Raw genomic sequence first — 23,163 nt, 5'->3', positions numbered from 1 at the left:
AATTTACTATGGATATTTTATCAATATGACCTGGTTTGTTTGAGCGATCGAGTTCAGCATAGAGGTCGTCTTTTGGCCGTGGTTGTCGGTGATGCCCTCAGCGGCGGAGTTGGTCCAGTCATGCAGCGTCGTCGTGGTCCCCGGTAGGCTCCGTCCGATTCAGCACGCAGCGGTCCTCTTCACCGTTGTTTGATGCGCTCGTTGTCCGTTGTCCGTCTCGCCTCTCAGCCCAAGCACACTGCAAAGTTTTTTGGCAGCTTCAGTGCGATTTATGACAGGGCAACAGTTATTCAACAAATTAACAAACACTCCTAATCGGGTCTATAATAACTTGAAAATTTAAATAATAAACTGTGAGCTACATAGAGTGAATTCAAAAATTATCTTGGCTATTGACAAAAAGAAAATTGATTGAACGTATTATTAATTCAACAATGTGTGATCTATCAGCACAAAATTATACAGCTCATCTTATATAATTCACTTGTCTTCGTAGGTAGTTTAAATATTGCAAAAGTTTCTGAGTAAACTGAATGAATTCAAAATTATAATGATTCAGAATTAAATCTGTATAGAAAATTTATAATCGCTCTCGAACTGAATTGTTAAAAAGAGTTACATTAAACAATTTTTAAAAGTTCATGAATGGTTTAGATATAATAAATTCGATGTAAAATTGAATAAACTTGAGAATACTTTGAAATGACTTTGAGATAACTTTGAGGCGACTCACCGGATATTGACTACATTGGCACACAGAAAACACTTATAACATGAATGGTCTGGAGATTCAGAAATTTGGCTGCTGACTGTCTCGAGCTGACGTCTCCACAGGTATTTATAGTGTGCCGCCATTTTGACTAACTTTTGGAGTTCATAAACATTTTAAGTTTTGAATCTCCATCACAATAATTCAGTTCACTATTTCAAATTTTAAGTTAGATTAAACTATTCCCACAGAAACTAACAGAAAGTAGATTCTTATTTTATTTAAACAAAAGGATGTGCAGGCTGCTTGAGTCAAGCTCCACTCAACATGTCTCGAACACAAAAAACTACAAATACACTTTTTTGGAGCTTAGGAATTTGAAATTTACAGGTAATGTACATCAAAATTCCTTCTTTCATGTGTGGTAAATTGTTTTGTAAGAATTTCTGTATTTTTAGAAATATAAGTGTTTGAAAATTGTGATTTTTCCACGTGGTCTTCAAAGTTTTTCAGATCAATTTAAGATATTTAAGATGTTAAAAAGTGAGATTTATGAGCTTGATCTCATTACAGAATAGTGCTCTGCAACTTCTGTTAATATAGAAATAGAAGTTTTACAATGATTAATTACTTTTCCGTAATGGTATGCAAGTGTTGGAGGTTAGGCTTCCTCTACCTTGAACTACTTTACTTTGAATATTTGCTAAAATAAATTAGTAAAATATAATTAAGCTCTCAAATAATAATCCAGATAGTTTGTTTTTATAGAATGATAATTAATTTCTTTCGGAATTGCGTTATTGATAAAGATTTTCCAAGATTTCCACTAATGTGTTTGGTGAGGCTAGTTTTTCTCTTTTAATTTCCATTTTCCTCTCCATAATCATGATTTTCCAAGGAAATATTGAGCTAGTCGTGACAAACTATTTCGAAAGATTCCTCTAAAATTAATAATTGTTGAAGTGGCATAGATATATTTGAATCAATGGCATAGAACGTTTTTGGTCTCAACTTGTATTTCAATTTATAACTGGTCTGCTTGAAATTTATCACACCATGAATCATGCAAAAACTAATCAGAGCAAAAATAATAAAGATTGTGTCTAGTCTAGTCTATAAATAGTTTATATAGAATTTTTGAATGAGACAGAATAATATCATAGAGAAAGGATAACGTATTTGTTTGTATCTGATGGTAGACACTCAAGATTCTGAATCAATTTTTCGATTAAAGTGTAAAATAAACCGTAACTGTTATTCTAATTTGTTGACCTTCATAATTAGAGTGAATTTATGGGAGTGATTGGCTTCTATGGTTGCTAATCCCCATAGTAATATTATTAAGTGAATGCGAAAAGTGTTAGGAAGTAGTTATTTTCATGATGATATTCTCCATGATTCCTAATGCAAATCTCACCTCTGAACTTATTTAGAAAGTGATATACTTTGAAAATGTATTTTCTCCAATTTTTAAATTATTGAAAGCCTAATTTTATTGAAGATTTCCTTCGAGGGTGATTCTGTTGATCCTGATTTCCATTGAGTGAGGAAGATTTTCACGAACAATGAGTGTTTTCTACAAATGCAGGATATAGAAATTTCCATTATATAGAGTGACACAGAATAACGGGAACTTTTAAAAACGCCATGAAACATTAGTGGGAAGGGCGAAAATGATTTTATTCAAACTAATGTAAAGTTCAAGACTTGTCATTTAAGAATTATTAATAACATCTATCACTTTTTGACAATTACTTCTTCAAGATGGCTTCCTCCTGCACGAATACACCCTTGAAATCTGTGTTGAGATTCCTGAACGATTGCTGCAACATTTCAGCTGGGATATTGTTAATTTAATTTTGAATTGTCTGTTATGATTCAACCACAATTATTGGTCTAGTTATGAAAACGTTTGATTTGAGATAGCTCCACATACAGAAAATCGCAGGTGGACAGATCATGGGACCAGGAAACGCAGATGTTGCAGCGATCAATGAAGAATCGTCAACACAGATTTCAAGAGTGTATTCGTTCAGGAGGAAGACATCTTAAAGAAGTGATTGTCAAGAAGTGATAGATGTTATTAATCATTCTTAAATGACAAATCTTGAACTTTACATTAGTTTGAATGAAATCATTTTTGCCCTTCCCACTAATGTTTTATGGCGTTTATAAAAGTTCCCGTTATACTGTATCACCCTTCATTTTCTTATAATGTTTTTGATGACGCCCTAGTTATTCTATGACTCGTGTTTTAGTCCAGTCAAGGAAAGGTTATAGTGGAAAAAGTTGGGAAGACAATTTTTGACCCCGCAGTTCTGTTTAGGGTAGTAAGGAGGTAAACATATCAAAAGTTCACACCCCTACCCACTGTGCTAAGGGGGTGAGGGTGGTTTAAGGTTACCATTTTTTAGTTTCTCGCATAAAACTCAAAAACTATGTATCTTAAGAACTTGACTGTCATATAACCAATTAAAGCTTACATAATTTCCTACAACATTCATTCTACAACTTTTTTCATATCTCCTCTAGTTTTCGAGATATCCTCTCTTGAAGGTGTGACATTTTTGAAAAAACACGTTTGCCACCAATTTTCTTCTATTTTGGCTCCTATAACTTTTCAAAAATCTATGAGAAAAATCTATGCCGATTATGAGCTTATAGAGCATTAAATTCTCTTCAATTTGATGTATAGCCTCCTCACTACCCTAAACAGAACTGCGGGGTCGAAAATTGTCTTCCCAACTTTTCCCTCTATACCCGTTTTTGAGCATTCATTGCCTGACTTTTTGGGTAATGAGGATGTCAAAAATAAATACCAAACTGGACGTAAATCAAGCCCATGATCATTGTGAGAGGTGTGACTTTCCAAAACTGAATTCCAATAATTGTATGCAGCCGCACAAAGCTCATAACAAAATCATTGAAACAGTTCACAGCTGAGAAGGGACACCTGAAGAACATTGAACAGGATCATGGCACCCAATATTGGTGGCATTACGGTACGGTGCGGTGTGATGTGTTGTTGTAGAGGTCCTTCCTCCCGACCTAAGAGTAAACCGTAAACCGGTCCATGAGTCTGCGAACCTGACCGTCAACTCGGCTGCAAGGTTATATATAAAACCGGCGCCGCGATGGACAAAGCTATCAGTGCTCTTCGCGGATACGAGCAGTACACCCGCACACGTCACCATGGTCACATCCGCACTAATGCAGACGGCGACTGCCGCCTGCCTCCTGTTGGTCACCGCATACGCATACGATTTCAGTGATCCCTACTTCAGTAAGTACCAGAGTTAAGTACTCTTACGAAAATCTAAAAAAATTTTAAGTTTTTTCAAAGATTGGAATTTTCCAACTATTTGTAATTTATTAAGTTTGTAGCGTGAATGTTGATGTTGTAGAATTTTTCCATAATTATTGAATAGTTTTAAAACGTTGTCAAAAATCCACTTTAATTAAATAAAAATTAATATTTTACAGGAGCATGCTTTCGTGTGTGCTCACACATCATCAGCTGTAAGTATGCTCACATACAGTGAGCACACAAGAAAGCATGCTCCTGTAAAATATTAATTTTTATTTTATTAAAGTGGATTCTTGACAACTTTTAAGTCTATTCAACTATTTGTAATCAATTTAAATTCTATTTAGAAGTATTTTTTAATTTAAAAATGATTTTTACGTGTATGGATTGTAAATTAAGTATGTAATTGGAGAATTTTGAAGTGACACATAACCTCTAGCTACATTTGGACTGTTGTATGAATTAGAATTGGAACCGTTTTGGGCGTAAGTTAGCTTGTGCTACTTTTCTGTAAGTTGTATAATTCTGAATGATTGAATAAATAAATAAATGAATGAATAAAATCAACCGATTTTATTACATTATTAATATTGAACACAATTGAGTCGTAAACTAGGAACAATTCAAGGAAATTCTAAAATTTCCATTATTCTCAGTGGAGAAGTTAAGTCGAGCTATTGAACTTCAAATTCACAAATATTAACAGGAAAAAATATTATTTCTGATATTTATTTTTAAAACCTGAAGATGATGTGATACTTCTAAACTATAGTGGGGTCCACGTTAATTATGGCAGTGTTTGATCAGCAATGGTATTGCTATCCTTGTCTATCATTCAACAAAGCGGATGAGGCTATCTCTTTCTCACTTTGCTCTGTTGCCAGATTGTCTTGTAACAATGTAGAATTGATAATCAATTGAAAAATATTCCATCTTAATATTATGTAAATTCATTTTCAAATTATTGAAAATATAATTTATTGCTTAATAAAATATAATTAATTATTTTAAACGAGAATTAACATTAATATTACATGAATAAACCTGTATCAGCTACCGTCTATAGAAGGCATTGACAAGACAGAGGTTCGGCAACGTTGTTCTCCCATCTTCCTCCACTGCCATTATAACGTGTACCTCACTATAGTTGTTTGAATTTGTGTTTTCAATCTATTATTTTATATTAAAAGCTTTTCAAAAAAATTACTATGATTTTGAATTTTTTTATTGTGGTTGATGCCCACAAGAACTTTTTTTGCTTGTGCGTGGGTAATGGGGAGCGCGAGAGTGATTTATTAGATGATCATAATATTAGTATTTTGATTTGATTCCTTGATGACTATTGATGATTGATCAAATAATCAGTATTTGAGATTTTCTTATGGAGAGACTGCAATAAAATTGAGTTTTCTCTTCTAATAATATCGGTTAACTCACATCGTCGTGTAACCCATCATTCGTAGTGTTTGAGGAATATGAGAAACGTCTCTTTGATTTCTCTACTTGTGGTTTATATTGTGTTCTCAAAACATCGAATTCACGCTCCTCACTTTGGATAATTCATTTTCAAACATTTTTCTTGTAGAAAAATCCAGGATCAAACAAAGCTGGAGTTTGATGTAATTTTGCCATAGTATTAGCAACATGGGATTTTTAATCGATATAATGATATTATCTTCAAGATTATGTAAAAATAATGAACAATGATATTCTCTCTATTTTTATTGTGTTCAATTCTATATTCTCTCGTAATGAGAATGACCATGAACGATGATTGGTTCATTAGTCATCACCAAAAAAGGTCGTCAATATTCATTTTAATAATTCTAACAATTTAGTGGAGTATTTGAATTGAAATTGCTCGATAGATTTGTAGTAATATCGGGAAAGTCAAACGCTGGTTGAGCTGTAGCGGTATTGAATTATTAGTGTGAAATGTTGTACAGTATATTGCTGATGAAATTATTATCACAGAGAATAGAATCTTTCCTATTTTTATCCTTTTTGATAATATTCAATTGCTGGTAAGCTTCATTGTTATGATGAAAGGATTTCCACGTAACAACTATTTGTAACTCCATGACAAACTCAATTCTATAATATACTCCAAACTCTAAAATAATATTTTCTATGTGAATCTATCTAAGGTCCCAAACAACTCCATGAGTTTTGAATGAACTTGAAGTGATTATATCAAGTAGTTAATCATCCTCCTCACCACATTCATAGAAAATAAACAAATACTCCGTGTAAAAGTATCAGGGTGTAAAAACTGAGAAAAAACATATTTGAGAATAAAATTCGAGCAATTTGCGGGAGAGCTAAATTTATTGTGATGGATTCACTGTGCTTGAAGTCCATAAATGAGGCAAGTATTCATTCTTTCCAGGAAATATCTTTCCTGGCCTTTGATTCTAGCCTTAGTCCAATGAATTCAGTTCAAATGTACCAGTATGTTACTGAGAGAAAATATATCAATAATATAATTTGAGGGAGTCGCCTTGAACTTGAAAGCTTTGCTAAAACTTCTCAATTATTCGATGAAACGGTATTTCAGTACTTTAATTTGAAAATGATTGCATAGAGAATCTGAGTAGCACCTCAATAGTATTCCACGTGAGCACCTATGAGGAAGTTGATAGTTTGCCGAATAGGAAGATACAGAAAGATATTAGGAAGATACAGAAATAATGTAGGAAGATACAGAAAGATATTAGGAAGATACAGAAATAATGTAGGAAGATACAGAAATATATTAGGAAGATACAGAAATTATGTAGGAAGATACAGAAAGATATTAGGAAGATACAGAAATAATGTAGGAAGATACAGAAAGATATTAGGAAGATACAGAAATAATGTAGGAAGATACAGAAATATATTAGGAAGATACAGACATATATTAGGAAGATACAGAAAGATACAGAAAGATATTAGGAAGATACATAAATAATGTAGGAAGATACAGAAAGATATTAGGGAGATACAGAAAGATACAGAAAGATATTAGGAAGATACAGAAATGTTATTAGAAGAAACATCCCAGTGCTACTCACATTCAATCGAATGTGATATTCAAACAATTGGATAGAAACTATTCCAACATAATTGGAGCAGAAATGCTCAATTGTAGATGATTTCTGATTAAATTCCAGGAAGTTGAATTGGAAAGATGAGGCACGCACATCATTATCAAATCAAATCAACTGATAACTTTGTTAAATCGACAAAACATAATAACCTCACTATATTGTAATGATAGAGCACCATCCATCATTATTTTGATGAGCCTATCCACATGTTCATGTATTATAATTATTATTATAATGATCTCTTACGCCATTAAATTATTAATTTAGCGGATGCGGCAAAACTAGGGCAATCGGAAGAGGAGCCTGAATAGAAGGTTATTTTTCAAATTATAGTATATTTTAAATACGTTGATCTCATGCTTTTTGGAGTGGACAATAGTTATATCTATTGTGTCAAGCTCTTGTGAAACAGTGATAATGATCGGGAATCATATTTATACAGGGGTGCCCAGCTGCCCACAGCATGTTTTGATGTCGCAAGTTGCAACATGAGGCTGAATTTTGGGGGGGGGGGATTTTTGGAAAAAACTAGGGAAAATGGGGGGGATTTTTCAATATACAGTTTTTAAGTACCTAAATGGATACCAAATTTTGAGAATTGGGGGGGGGGGAATTTTGCGACATGGACCATTGGGGGGATGGGCACCCCTGTATTTATAACATCATGATCAAATAGCATAATTTTCAATATTTTCAGGATCCCTATTAATAACGAGTTCTCTTGCACACTTGGGTGCAAAACTCAGTTGAGAACAATATTGTTTTATATATAATAGTGATGATCATTATTATTCTATAGCGTCATAACTAATGGTTCATGACATCCATGTTATGACGATTGTTTCTCAAAATTCTACAAAAATTAATTGAACTTTATCACGACATTTCATCGAAAATTCTTGTTACATTATGATTCTCGTTCATTTTCAATAAATGCCATATTCTTAAAATGCGTGTTTTCAGTATTTATTTCGGACTTTGATAATGACATAACAAAGCTGACGAAGTGGAAGTTGAACAAAGTGAAAAAATATTTTTTAAGGAATAATCAGTATTTTTTACGTGGTGGAATGTTGGTTACCTTATCCTTCAGCTCAATGTAACCTTAGTGTGAGATTTCCCAGTTCTGTGTGAAAAAGTAATACAAAGTTAAAATTGGAGTACAATAACCTGAAACTTTTTCTAAGCCAAGGCTTTTCCTTAGTTATTGTCAGGGGTTGCAGAATGAAACTTGGTTATTTCTCACATATGAAGTATGCGCTTTATTTTGTGAGGTTTATGTAAATTTTGGGGTGGATCTTGGCGCTGGAAGTTTTCTAATCACAGAAAACAATACAGTGCAGTGGTGGGTCGTGGGCTGTGGGCATGGGGTGCATACTTCATTCTTATGCTGGTGCTAGGTCCCATGTATTATTACAATAATATACGTGTGCGGTAAGTATTAAATTTCGTATCACGGAATGAGAAAGGCTCCCACCTCGACAAACTTACGAGCTTTCCTTTTCCACCAGATTAGGTCGCATTCGCTTCCTTCTTGTTGACCTTGTGACTTTTCCATCGTCGAAATATGTCGAGCAAATTGTTGAGATGAGACGAGTTTCTCAGTGATTGGAAGTACAAGACAGACGGTGATATTCAAGACACGAGACTGATAGAAAGAATAGTAAATATTTGAACATTCTAAACAAATCAAGTTGAGTTGAAAAATTTACATAATATCACGTATTATTATCGCTATCGATACTTGATTTTTGAAGATCAAAGTAATATATTATGTTTTATATATGTACCTAGATAATATTCTAATATTCATAGAAATCTTTCCTCGATCTTTATTTTTCCCTTTATATTTTCATTTTTCCGAAAGATAGGTATTGAACCGCCATTCTACTTACAATTCTTAAGATCACCATCAGAACAATGAATAAAAAATTTGATTGATAATTTAGGTTTCTAATAAGTATTTCTCTTTGTCTTGTAGGAAGAGGGAATATATATTGCTTGGATGAACATAATTAGTGATACCTACCATAGAAAAAAGATAGCATAAGAAGATATTCCATGGTTTAGGGAGTTTACGTTCCAAATTTCACTGTTAACTAAAGTCGATAGCACTATCAGTTATAACATTTATTTAACAGCACTATCACTGTTATAACTTAACAGTTATTTTTCGTGAAGCTATGTGACGCTGGTAGTCTCTCATTACTGTGCCGTACTCACACTCTCACCCGGCCAAAACAGTAATAATAGGCAGTAGTCGGCAGTAATTGGCTTGAGTTAACAAAAATCTGCTTGAAATTTAGAACATAAACGACCTATACTTTGGCATATCATCTTATGCTATCTTTTCTCTACGGTGATACACTCTACATAATAAATAAAGTAAAGTAAATTTCCAAATATAATACTCTTTCACAGTAGATTTATAGAATTCTAAAACAATTACTGCTTCATCTTCCTCTTCATCTTCCATCTTCATCTTCATCTTCATCTTCGACTGCTCCTTATGTGTTTCTGTTTCCATTATGATGAAACTTTACAAAGAGAATGAAGGTTCAAGAATAAGCTGAGCAATAGGTAAGGCAGGAAAATCCAAGAAAACGAGTAGAGCTCGTGACATTTGGAGGACTTTGGGTTTGACCGTATCCTGTGTCTTTTAGTTGGATCAGCAGATTCAGAACTCCAATTGCCTTCGTATAGCTTTTTCGCATTCAATCGCAACTGACCCTGTTCTTTTCAAAAACTATATACTGTACTTCCAAATACATCCGATCAGTGCGATATCCAGTATTGAAGATTTTATCTAAAAAGATAATCATGTTCTATCACGACACTGGAAGATATTAATTTTAAATATATTGTTATGCTACTTCAATAAGATGTTTTAAATATGATTCCCGATCATTATCACTGCTTCAAAAAGCTTTTTTTCAGAATGAGAAGCCACAGATCAATAATTCATGTACTGTGGTTGCCATGTGATAATTTCGTATTGAGGAGAAAACCTTCATCAATTCAATTCGTCTTCTTATTGGATTGCACGAATCTTCCATGATCATGACAAATCTAATATTTATCTAGGGGTAAAAGAAAGGAGACGGGGCCGCGCTACCTGTGCACTGGGATATTGTTCCAAAAAGGTGCATCATCTAACTCTCGACTAGCATACTTTATTGTCCTCTGATTCCGCTCCATTACTCTCATTAGTGGCCCTGTGTGCTTTCTTGAAGGCAATTCTAGCTGGTAGCACCAACTTATCTATCACTTTGCACCTTACATCTATTACTTGTTTTTTCTGCAATTATTAAATGTAAATCAGTGATCAAGTACTTGTAATTATTGTATAATTCCCAATGGTTCATTTGATGAAACTCAACTTGCTCACAAGCTGTATACAGACTAACTTGAGTTAGATACAATTCGATTCTTATTAAACGTACGATTTTTTGGCGTCCTTTCAAATTCTATAAGACTGAATACAACTTGGCAAACATATGATGTGTATGGTGAATCATGTGTTTGTTAAGTCCCATTCAATCTCGTAGAATTTATAAGGACGGTTTACAAATGTACGCCCAAAAATCGATGTGGGCTTCACACACCACGTACGTTTGACTAAATTTGTACTTGTCATCGATAGTAATGTGTGTGCTTATCCAATCACTGTATGCTACCATTGGTTTACAGCTGAAAGTACCTTCGAGTAGCCACACTGGTCCACCAAATATTGCTCGGAGTGGAAATATTAACAATAGACCACGAAAATGGCGAAATTCAATAACAATAGGTGACCACTGAAGGGTCTCTAGAGCTTCTACCTGTCCATCCATTGGTTTCGGCGGCCCCGTCTCATTTATTTAACCCTTTATCTGGATATTGGAATAGATAACAAACAAATACATCCTAAAGAACAATTGTAATTGTTTTCTAGTTTCTAATTTGTCTTTCCCATTGGTTACCCTGTATGAGGATAATATAATAAGTAGGAAAGAATAATAAATAAAAGGAAAGAATCGGCTTACGCACGTACGGGATAGGAAATTCACGAATGACGCATCATCACATCTGGACTACTGAACTGATCAACTTTGAATCCTGCATATAGATTCTTGATTTACCTAGGATCGTTTTTAATTAAACCTTTGCGGAGCACAGGTTATCTGCTGGTATATAATAAATCAGTTATGTAAGATACCACACATCCAATCTAAAGTTGTTCATTATTGGTATTTATAATCTCATATCGGCAGTTTTTCGAACCTATTTTCATATTTTTGTTCCCGTTTGTTTCCAGATGAACACCTTCAGAGCGCAATGGAGGAGATCATGGAAGAAGAAATGCTATCAATCGGCCGCGTACAGAGAGACGCAGATCAAGGTCAGGAAGTTGCCGACGAGTACTTCAAATGTAAACACAGGAATCTCAAGGTGAGAATTGTTTTCCAATTAGATTAGTTGGATTAGTGAGTGTGGAAGTTATATTCTTACTCTTTTCTTCAATGAGAGGTAACTGGCCAAAACAAGAAGTGGTAAGATTGTGAGTTCGTACATTCTATCATCTGTGACAGTTTTTTCTTTTTGATGAAAATACAGACTATGTCCTCGGTGATTAGGCAGATTTTTCTCATGTTGAAGTCTTTATAAGAAACAGTAATTCATTTTTGATTTATGTTCAGTTAAATTGTAATTTTGTTTTATTTAAGTTTAAGTTTTCTTGCTTATTTGCTGTATTTTATAATTTTCGAGAGAGAAATTTATTTTCCTCCACCTTTTGTCTAAAGTCTTACATTACTCCCTGGAACATAATACTAAAGTGTCACTTTTTCGCTCTGGGAGGAAAAAACAGGAAAACTCCCTAGAGCGTAAAAGTAACTCCATTTAAATAACATGGGAAGCATCTCTATTTCAAAAACTTACATTTGAAATAGGTTGGAAGGTCTAAGCTCAGATGAGAAAGCATAAAGAGTAGACATTAAACCAACTAAATTCAATACCTCAACCAGACATTTGATCAATATAGTTATGAAATTTATGTTTGTATTCTAAAATTATTACAAACTTCATATCACTATACTAAAAAAAAGTGTAAACATTTTTCTCTATTCCATGTTATTCGAAATACCAGCCAACGAATATTCCTATTGACTAATCAAATTTGAAACGGGAACTTCATCATAGTTGTAGTTGTGGCAGCCATTGTTGTTACAACTTTGGCCAATAGATAGCACATAGCGCTGTCGGCGGAGATCTGTGATTACAAGCCAGCCCAGATGTTTACTTTTTAGATTATGTTGTGACACATTGTTTTTAAAATTATTTTATTTGCAGTTTTTATGAAAATGGAGGTGGAGGAAGAATGTTTTTTCTCCCTCAGGAAAATTGATGCCCTCGGCTTCGCCTCGGGCTTCAAATTTTCAAATTTGAAGAGAAAAAACAGTACTTTTCACTCTAGATATACAAATAACTATTCTCCATTAAGCTCACAGAGAGAATAATGGTCACAGTAAGATTTTCTTTAACTCCTATCATTTTTTTTTTCAGACATGTTGCGGTAAGATAAACTTGATGAAGAACTATGGCGATAAAGGAAAGATCTACGGCAAGCAATGCTATGAGGAAGTTGTCAGTGCATTCAAGACCAACTCTTCCTCAACAGCAGATGATGGTAAAATATTCATGAATATCTCTCATATTATTCCTATCATACAGATACAAATACAATATTACAAACTGAATATGTTGAAGTCAAACTGAGTTCATAGTACTCGTACATAGAAATTGATATTTCAAATTCAAATTCAAATTTTATTCAATCCAATTCACAATATTTACAAATTATAAGAAAAAATCATACAGCTTAACAATATTAGAGTAATAAGCTGATAATTAATAGTCTAATTATTAAACAATAACTTCAGACAAGAATTCGAGCATGCTAAACCAGGACTAATCTGTGAATTTGGATAGAAAAATACTGCTTGCTGAATTATTTCATTCTAAAGGAATCAGAAAATATGGTTTTGGAAAAATCGTGTGAGCCTCAGTAGTTTTCGCAGATAGATAGCAAATATGGGATTGAATTCTCTTGCAACTTACAAATGGACTAATCAGTGAAGCAATAAGCAATAGATGTAAACCAGCCTTGTTTTCTATGGAACAGTCCAATGAGATTTGTGAATTACAGGGAGAATCATGAATTTGTTTAGCACTGTGATTCAAAACAGGCAAACCAATAACCAAATGATGGCAAATTGATATAACGATTCCAATTATTGTTCGGTTATTGCATTAAATCAATCAAGTCATTTTCAGGAGTGGGATCATTATGAAGCACCTACTTTTCTCTCTTCTCAGCTCACAAATCGTGTTTATTTCCAATGTATACTTTGCTATCATTTCCCAATGATTGTAGAATTGAATATTGAGCTGTTTTATTCCGACATCTGGAATATTTTTGGAAAGCGCTTGAGATTCAATCCACGAGATTGATTTTTTAACTATTATTTCGAATAATATTCCGTAGACAACTCTGTGATAGCCCCAATTATTGTTTTTGTAACATTCATACATCATAGTTGTTCTTTTTTCCTCAAAAACACACGTGTAATGATGTTTCATTGAGTCTATGATTTTATTACAGCCAGAAAATACAGAAATAAAGACGTAAAATGAACACTCAACCGATTTTTGCTGCAGCACTTTCTCTTTAATTTCAAAGTTACCCTCACTGATCAAGTGATCGGCGATTCAACCAATTGGATTAGGGTTTCATTGTGACACAGAGACAGGGCTTCATGTGCAGGTTCGTGGGGATGGGAATACACCCGCATATTCTGTTTCTAGGATCGTCACCCACAAAGCACAGATAATAGAAAAAACATTCATTGTTCCTTTACTCCGTGCCCAATGGTACATCATGTAGTTCGGATATCCTGAGATATCCTAGAATGGGTAATTGATACTCTTTCTCAATTTGCTTTGTAAACTGTAACACTTCTTTTTTCATTTTAAGTAGTTTTTTTTTCTGCCCAAACAGGTTTTTGTAACCTTTGGGATTATTTTCCATATAAAATGATTTTTTGTAATGTTCTTCAGGGTATGATTGTGATTTTTTAGTTATATGGTAATTGTTTCAGTGACTATGGAAATTTCATGCTCTGTATATATCATAAAAATGGAAAATAAATTGATTTGATTTGAGAATCGGAATCTTTGGGCTTTCTCCATCCTCATGAGCCTTTACACGGAAAAATCATTAATTAACCCCAGTATATTTAAAAAATTAAATCCCTTAACAATAAATTACCAACTTTTCATATTCCATGTTTGAACGTCACCTCTCTAGAAAACTTCATCTACAATCTAGAATATTATTATTTATTTTATTTATTATTATTATTTATTAGATAGAGCGAACAATACAATAGTCGGAAAAGAAAAAACAGGCTATTGCCCAAAACTTCTTCAATTTCCTGATTTTGTCACAAATCGTCCAAATATTATGTAGGTTATGTTCACTTCATTTTCAACACCAAATCTTCAATCTGAAACTATGAATCAGAATAAAACAAAGAATTTCAAATTTAGATAGATTGATAATGAAACTTCCGTTAAAACAAAAACCAAACTTCAAAATATAAATATTCAAGATATTATGATGTTATCTCTCTTAATTAAATTGTTATCTAGTGAGACATTGCCACTTTCATCTCTGAATTGAACTACGGAAACCACTTTCCAACATGCACTAAATTTCTTTAGAGAAAACTTCATTTAAAATATGATCGTATCTCATTCATTCATTTTTTTAAATGGTTTTATCTTATCGTTCATTGACTGTGCTGCAGTGAAGAGTTTATCTCACGAGCTTCAACAGCAATTGTGCTGTAAAATGCGTCGGATAACGCGATCGCATTAAACGGGAAAAGTTCGTTTGAAATCGGTAAAATCTTGTCAGGGGCGAGATAATTGGACGCTGGTGAAACCGCGTCGGCGTCCGCAGAGTGAATCATGACGCCGCGTCGGTTTGCACTCGTGTCCAGAGAGGCGTCGGCATCGCGCTATCATCTACAAAGCTCGTTAGAGGCAGCGCATTAAATTTCGCATGCTAATTGCATTGTAGCGTATGCATTATCGTCAGGCCGGCTACCGCTCTCTGGCCGACACAACTGCAAGCAAACAGCCGCACATTTAGTTTAGTGAAACCGCCACCAGCTAGCCATGGTTTTCAGCCGCCTCACAAACACATATCCCAACAACAATCACTCATTACAGGCTTCAAACTCACACTAAACTCAGAAAAACTATAATCGTTTTATAGTCCGAATCTAGTCTAATTTATGACCTGAATGTTCATTATAATTATTTATATATTTTGGACTCAAAATTGGACAAAAATCATGAAATGTGAAAATATCCTATTTTTTGACAATTTCTGTCTAAATTTGGGGAAGGAACAGTTTTAGGCTTTAGGCCTGTTGCTCTTTCCCAAACATTCATAATATTGGAATGATATTGTATGCATTAATGTATAAATAAATAATCAATATTTGTGGACATAATAGAGGCTGGTATTGACCAAAAAAAATAATTTTATTCCCATCATAAATTTCACTTGACATTCAATTTAAGTTTTGAAAATGATATGACCACTCTGAACTCAGAAAAACTAAACTAAAATAAACATGACTACAAAAATTACGAGGATAAATTACAAAAAATAAAGAATAAGACGATAAAATTAATGCCAAATGGAATGGAACTATTACTGAGCCAGTCTTTGAAAATTTAAATGACCTCCTGCCTATCAATTACTACAAATAAAATTATATAGGCCCACCGCACATTAATCCTATACTTGGTTTATAGAAGAATGAAAACCGAAATATTTGAATTATTGTGTAAGTCTTCACTATTCCCTTATTTTATTAACTCTAAGCTTACATGTTAGCAGTTTAGGGTTTATTTATTTGTTTATCCATTTCATTTCGTCTACTGACCTCCTACAAAATGGGGTGTATGGATTTGTCAAGTTTATACAACTGGAAAATGTGTGCTATCCTCTTAAACCTCCAACTTGAGGTTTGTAATATTCATTGAACTCCTCCACTGAATATGCACCAATTGACAGCAGCTCTCTTCTCAATTAAATTCTGAATTTCCTTACTGATAATTTTTTAAGTGGGATGGGAACAGGTTGTACATTCGAATATCTTAGCTCCGTACACCTCGTTCATACATGCTACTCCAGTGCGCATTCTCTCAGTTAAGATTTAGGCCATGTAGCTGATTTTATGGTCATGATTGCTGTGAATGACATAGTTTGTTAATGACAATTTAGCATAATTTGTTAATGACAATTTTGGTGGTGGGGATGAAATTTCATAATATATAATGCGAACTGTGGTTTTTTCAGATGACAGTATGATGGACATGTTCTCCTGCGAGAAAGTCAAAATGATCAAACTGAAGCACATTGTGAGTATTCGTATTTTGATGCGGTACTATACTCTGAGATAACTATCTCAATTTAAATTCTACTGCGGATGAAATTTTGAAAGTTATTGAAATCTTATTCTCCTCGAAATTATGCCACAATTATTATTAATTCACAATTTTTCACAATATGTCATGATAGTGATAGCATGACCAATTACAGACATTTTTTCATTTCTTTAATATTGTCGTTTGGAACTTAATTGGTCAAAATGGCACTCCCCTCTATCTAAGATTTGGAAAATTTTGAAAAATCATGTTTCTTTATGATTATGCCATAAGGATATTTCATAATGTTAACTGATCGAAATTATATTACTACAGTAAACTGGACAGACTATTTTTTTATGTGAAATGTGACTTGCAGTGAGGTATGCGTGTATTATAATGTTAATCAAAATGATATTCCAGACTTGTAAGTGGAACGGTAGAGTGGAGCTCTGCAACTGGATCTTTGCAAAACTGCATTTTCCAGCAAGACATTTTTCCAATCATGAGTGTTATTATTAATTTACCTTAATGAAAACTCTAGGTTGTTGTCAAAATATCACTTATTTAATAAGTCATTATATAAATTTTATAAATAAGTGATATTTTGACAACAACCTAGAGTTTTCATTATGGATAGGTATCACAATATCACACCATCAACAAAATCCGAAGTTAATGTATCTTATTGATATCCAAATGTACGTGGCACTAATTTTTCCAATCATTTCAGTTTCCAATGATCAATCCTTCACATCTTCATCTAAATATTCTTACTTATATCGAAGTTCTATCCAACTAGATATAGACAAGTTGTATTAACTGTGATTTTTTCTTTTCCAGTGCGTACATGAATGTATTGGGAAGAAAACAAAAATCGTAAGTTTTTTCTCAATTATTATCATTTTTATCACTCAACCCTCTCACAATATATTCTTAGTGAAGAAACTCACTTCTATCATTCACTATTTTGAAATTGTACTACACATAATTTGTGTGCATTTTTATCAATTATTATCATTTTTATCACTCAACCCTCTCACAATATATTCTTAGTGAAGAAACTCACTTCTATCATCCACTATTTTGAAATTGTACTAGACATGATTTGTGTGCAAATGATTTGGGAGCAAAACGCTGAAAAATTCAACTTTTAAACTACCCTCATCCCCTTAGCACATGAGTTATGGATAGGGGCTTTTGATATGTTCTCTTCCTAACTAGTCTCAACAAAGCTGCAGAATCGAAAATTGTGTTTGAAACATACCCTCAAAATTCTTTTGTCAATTGGTCTAGTGCTGCAAAACTGGAGATTTCACACTCAGCACTAAAGCTGCTGCAGCAGTTATAGGGAAATTCGTAAAAGTGTGAAACCATACATCAAATTGAAGAGAATTTAATGCTCTATAAGCTAATAATCAGCATGAATTTTTCCCATCAATTTTAAAAAAATTATAAGAACAAAAATTGAAAAAAGTGGAGGCAAACGTGTTTTTTTCAAAAATGTCACACCTTCAAGATATCTCGAAAACTAGAGAAGATATAGAACAAGTTGTGAGATGAATATTGTAGGAAATTATGTAAGCTTTAATTTTTCATATAGCAGTTTCTGTAAGGTACATAGTTTTCGAATTATATGCGAGAAACCAAAAAATGGTACCTTTGTACCACCCCCACCACCTTATCACAGGGGGTAGGGGTGAGGACTTTTGATATGTTTACCTCCTTACTACCCTAAACAGTACAGCGGGGTCAAAAATTATCTTTCCAACATTTCCCTCTATACACTTTTTTGAGCATTCATTGCCTGGACTGACAATGATTATTAAACTTAAATATGTGAGAAGACACAGCAGGCTTGAAACTGACTGATTATCATCTATGTTTCAGTGCACACATGAATGTATTGTGACTAATAATATCCACACAATTTTATACTATCATCGATACAATCTTGATACTATAATTAATGCTTAGTACTGATCAATTGCAGATATTCCATACAATAATTATTTTTTAATCAATCTATCAATAGAACAATAATATTACAAACTGGATGTAAGTAATCAGATGGGAGTTGCAAATGTAACTTTCCAATAAAAATGATGAAGATCATTTATCATGAAGCTGAGAAATTCACTACATTTACAATGGATAATTGAGTACATTTCTTGATTCAACATTATATCATCACTAGCAGGTAACCCGTGCTTCGCAAGGGTCTATTTTAAAACTTGACGTTATGAAATCTAGAAGAATTTAAAATAGGCCTATAAGAATCCTCAGTTGATTAAGAATGTATATGCAACATTTCAAGTAAATCAGTCCAGTAGTTCAGATGTGATGATGCATCAAACATAATTTTCCTATCCTTTACACTTGTATACGTGTTTAAGCCAGTTCTATTTCGATCATATGATTTGGTTATTTTTATGAAATCGTATGTCCCATCAATGAAATTCAAACATCTATTCTGAAAAATCTAGAAGAAAAATTGAAATTTGGGCTTGGAGGTGCAAGAGATTGATATTTTTAGAATCTATGTGCAAAATTTCGAGATCTAAATCATTCCCGTTTTTCCGGTATGCAATCCACAAGTTGACATGTTATGATGCGAACACACGAACAAACGAACAAACACAACCCTACTCTCTCTTATTATAGAAGATGAAGCTGAGAAATTTACTTCATTTTCAATGGATAATTGAGTACATTTCTTGATTTAACATTATTGTTGCAGCTTAAAGAGGATGGCTCCCTGAACCCGGAAGAAATCAAGCAGTACGCAAGAGAGTACATGTTTAATGAGGAGTGGTCCAAGGAGCTGGGAGAAAAAGCGCTCGACAAATGCTTGTCTCAAACTTACAGTAAGTGAAATCATATTACATTATTCCTCCATTTCTTGGGACCACATGCTAACGCTGGGTCGCCGTCTAGGTGTCACCCCGACAACCTGACACCTGGTCATTTTGGCCATAGGCGACAACCTGTACCCTCGTAAAAATATACCATTGACGTCAAGTTGTCACCCCGACTACTTGTCACCTACTGGACCGAAGGTGCCAACTAGTCATGACCGTAAACAACAACTTGACACCTCACACCCTCGCGTCAGAGTGTCCCCGCGACTAGTTGTCACCTCAGAAAGGAGACAAGTAGACGGGTACGGCTCACGTCAAACTGTCCCCTCAAAACCCGGTTTTAATAGGTGACAGGTTGACGGGGTGTCAAGTAGTCGGGGTGGCACCTAGTCGCATTCCCCTAACGCTACGTTTAACGCTAAACCAGCTACATTTGGAGCTGACATTTCTCCGTTTAAACCGAGTATCTGCATACAGGATATACACATTTCCTCAAATTCATCAATATTATTTAAAATGTTATCATATGCAAACAAATCTCTTTGTTTGAAATGAATACTCAAATTCAGGAGATTCGTATTGAAGATCTAAAAGCTCGTTGTTTATTAGGGAATAGCATTGATCCGGAATTGATACATAGAAAAATTAATTTCTGTTATCATCTATTTTCAATTTTAATGCAACAATCTGCAGTAGATGAATAATTTTTCCAATCAGGTTTGAAAAGAATTTGAATCTATTTAATGATAGGAACACTTAACATTCTGGACAAGTATGAATGAATCGGAAAAATAATTTGAGAACTATCACGCATTCTCTCTTATTTTTATCAGGAAGATGTATTAGAGATATGAGTTATTCTTATAATTTTCTACTCTAGCTTTGTAAACTAGCATCTTGTTCTGTGAATATGGGTGAGAAAAAAGCACTTCAGCTTTACTCATATCTGAAAAATGAATCAATTGATTCATTCATTCACCCGACTACCTTCCGATCCAGCATGCAAGATCTTCAGTTGAAAAAAGTAAATTCGTATGGCTTTTGTTGGTGGGGAGTCCCTTGCGGCAAGGTCCCACCGTCTGAATATATAATTTAAGCCATCAATGGGCCTTACGACTGTCATACTTTAGCCGGGACCGACAGTTTAACGTGCCCATCCGATACCACGGGAGTGATCTAGTTAAAAAACTTTAAATTCAGTTGAATTTGATTGCAAGCATTTTTTTTTTTTTAGCTTCTACTCACATTAAACTTGAAATAAGCCATTCTTGTTCTGATTCATTGTTTGGATTACAAAATAATGTACTCAATTTGCTAACCAAAAACATTATCTTAATGTGATTGCAGACAGTGTAACTAAAATGCTGGACGAATATGAGATCAAATGCAACCCCTCTTCGGTTCAGTTCCATCACTGCCTCTGGAAAGAAATTGAGTTGGTAAGTTGGGAGTTAAATTTTAATAAAAATAAATTTCCTGAAAAATTATTTATCTCAGAAAGCGTCCTACAATATTACAGTGTTAAGAACAGAGATAAAAATTCATTTTAAAGACTTCTTATGACTTTTACAACAGTACCGTGAGAGCTTCGGCCACTATTTTTGTATGAATGTTAAATAACAGATCTTACCTGTTTACTTAGTGTATGGTAAAATGTTCAATAAACATAATTCACGATTTTTAGAACTACGATCAATCCAAGGATCTATCAATCATTTGGAGAAACCTATCTTCATTAAAAAAAATCCTCTTTAAGAAAATAAATCACTGCCAACACTGTAGCTTCAACAAATTCTCAATACAGGAATTTTTTATTTCTAAAAATTGGAAGTTTGAATTTCAAATATTTGTGTATCTATACAAGACCTCTGGTGTTGAGCCTCATTTGAAATCCAATCAACATATAACTCATTTGTTTGAGAAATGTAATTTGTAATCAATTTTAATTACCAATGTGATCAATCTAATTTCTACGTGGTTCCTATACAGCTCTTTATAGCCTATTAATATTTTGATAGACCTCCACATTATAACAATAAATTTAGAAGTAAAAAAAGGTAAAAATCACATTTGTCCTACGAAAAACCCTAAAAAATTATGAATATTTTTATTAAGTAAAAAAAGATATCAGTTAAAATATAAAAAAATAAAACAAAATATTTATAGATCTCATCAAAAACAATTACTAATCAAATGTAATGTATTTCAACGTGTATTATTCAAAGGTTCAATAATTTGAATTGTTTCTTCTTTTCTTTCCACAGACCTGTCCTGAATCAAAGGTTGATCTGAGTAAGTAAAAGATTCATTATCTATTATCATAGATTATCATAGATTCATCATAGTCCATTTTCTAACACTGTGGAACAATACCTGTTTGATGATGGAATCATAAAAATACAGTTTGAGCTAATCAACAAATAGTCTTACAGTAGTGATAGAAGTCTCTCAAGTAGTAGACTCTCGTATTAATATGACTGTATGAATAATAATTATTTTTCTACTTGAATTTTTAGTGGATGAGTATTTTTTCTTTCTGGTGGATTTGTTACTTGACCTGCTACAGTCACCATGAGTAGCCATCAGTAAATGTAATTTATTGAGAAAAGCAAATCAAAAAATACCAATCTTCAATTATTTCTGATATAAGCAATGAGAAAACAGGAGAAAGTGAATCAAGATATTGTATTTTTAATTTATTCAGTGCATCTGTTCTGTGAAATTTTGTCTTAGAATATCTTGACAGTCAACATTAATCATTCTTAATAACTAAGAATGATTCTGATCATTCTTATAACTAATTAGTGCTTTACCTAGATAGAAAATACAGCTCTAGCTTCTAGCTATAGCTCAGAGTATGGATATAACCATAGAGAAACAATAGCATAAAAATAGCAACTTACGCTATTGTTTCTCTATGATATAACTTTACCTGTAGGTAGGCCTACAGCCATGGAATAAACAATCTAGAAGTTATAAACAATAATTATAGAAGCTTTCTCTGGTACAGCCTATAGACTGTAGACAGACCTTAGCTCAATTATAGACTGTACAAAGAAAAGAATGTACTACAATAAGGTCCAAACTACTATTCAAAGCATTGAGAGACTTTCAGATTGAATTGATTTTTGTTACAGAAGCCAAATGTGTGAGGCTTCGTGAGCGACTCCGTAAACAACAAGCTGCTGGAATGTAGAATACTAGATTTACGGAAATAATCGACTGAATGAATCAAATTTGCAATGTCATTTTTCAATCAAAACAACAGATAATAGTCAACATGTAGAAAAATTGGTAGTTATATTTGCACTTGTGATCTATTTATAAAATAAAAGTACTTATAATAATTACATTTTCATTTCAATTTGGCTGAACCCAAATTCCCGTAACACACCTAGGCCCAGTTTCTAGGACACTTATCAAATCTAATTGAAAATTTAACCTACCTATAAATTATGCATTCAATGATAATTGAACCCATAGATAATATTTTAAATTATCCATGACATTGAAGGCCGGTTTCAGAGCTCGGGATTTAGCTAAGTTTTAGGCCGGTTACAGAGCTCGACCGACCGTCAGTGCGTATGCACCATCCTGGCCATACATCAGTTTTCCTGACCCACAAAATGGACGCCTTTATAGATTGTTTAATCGCAGCTTATTATCTTCGTAAACGAAAGATTAAAAGACGTAGATATCAAGTTCACC

The 23,163-nt window shown here is 33.5% G+C and overlaps 1 protein-coding gene across 1 annotated transcript; it reads left to right on the top strand.

The window, feature by feature from the left end:
• The first annotated feature begins 3,507 nt into the window (after window positions 1-3,507).
• On the top strand, window positions 3,508-22,805 carry LOC111046469. Its single transcript, XM_039425360.1, has 9 exons — window positions 3,508-3,992; window positions 11,406-11,539; window positions 12,653-12,776; window positions 16,527-16,588; window positions 17,438-17,473; window positions 19,335-19,461; window positions 20,803-20,894; window positions 21,720-21,747; window positions 22,593-22,805. The coding sequence occupies exons 1-9, from the start codon at window positions 3,902-3,904 to the stop codon at window positions 22,649-22,651; spliced, it is 753 nt and encodes a 250-aa protein (XP_039281294.1). The 5' UTR covers window positions 3,508-3,901; the 3' UTR covers window positions 22,652-22,805.
• The last annotated feature ends 358 nt before the right edge of the window (window positions 22,806-23,163 follow it).

This window comes from Nilaparvata lugens, chromosome 3 (genome assembly GCF_014356525.2).
Source record: "Nilaparvata lugens isolate BPH chromosome 3, ASM1435652v1, whole genome shotgun sequence".
NCBI lineage: Eukaryota > Metazoa > Arthropoda > Insecta > Hemiptera > Delphacidae > Nilaparvata > Nilaparvata lugens.
The sequence above is the reverse complement of the archived record's forward strand: the minus strand, read 5'-3'. Positions and strand labels throughout refer to the sequence as shown.

Coding starts and splice junctions, on each gene's coding strand:
- LOC111046469 (XM_039425360.1), top strand. CDS start 3,902: ATGGTCACATCCGCACTAATGCAGACGGCGACTGCCGCCTGCCTCCTG. Junction 3,993..11,405: donor TTTCAGTGATCCCTACTTCA/GTAAGTACCAGA, acceptor GTTTGTTTCCAG/ATGAACACCTTCAGAGCGCA. Junction 16,589..17,437: donor TGATCAAACTGAAGCACATT/GTGAGTATTCGT, acceptor TTTCTTTTCCAG/TGCGTACATGAATGTATTGG.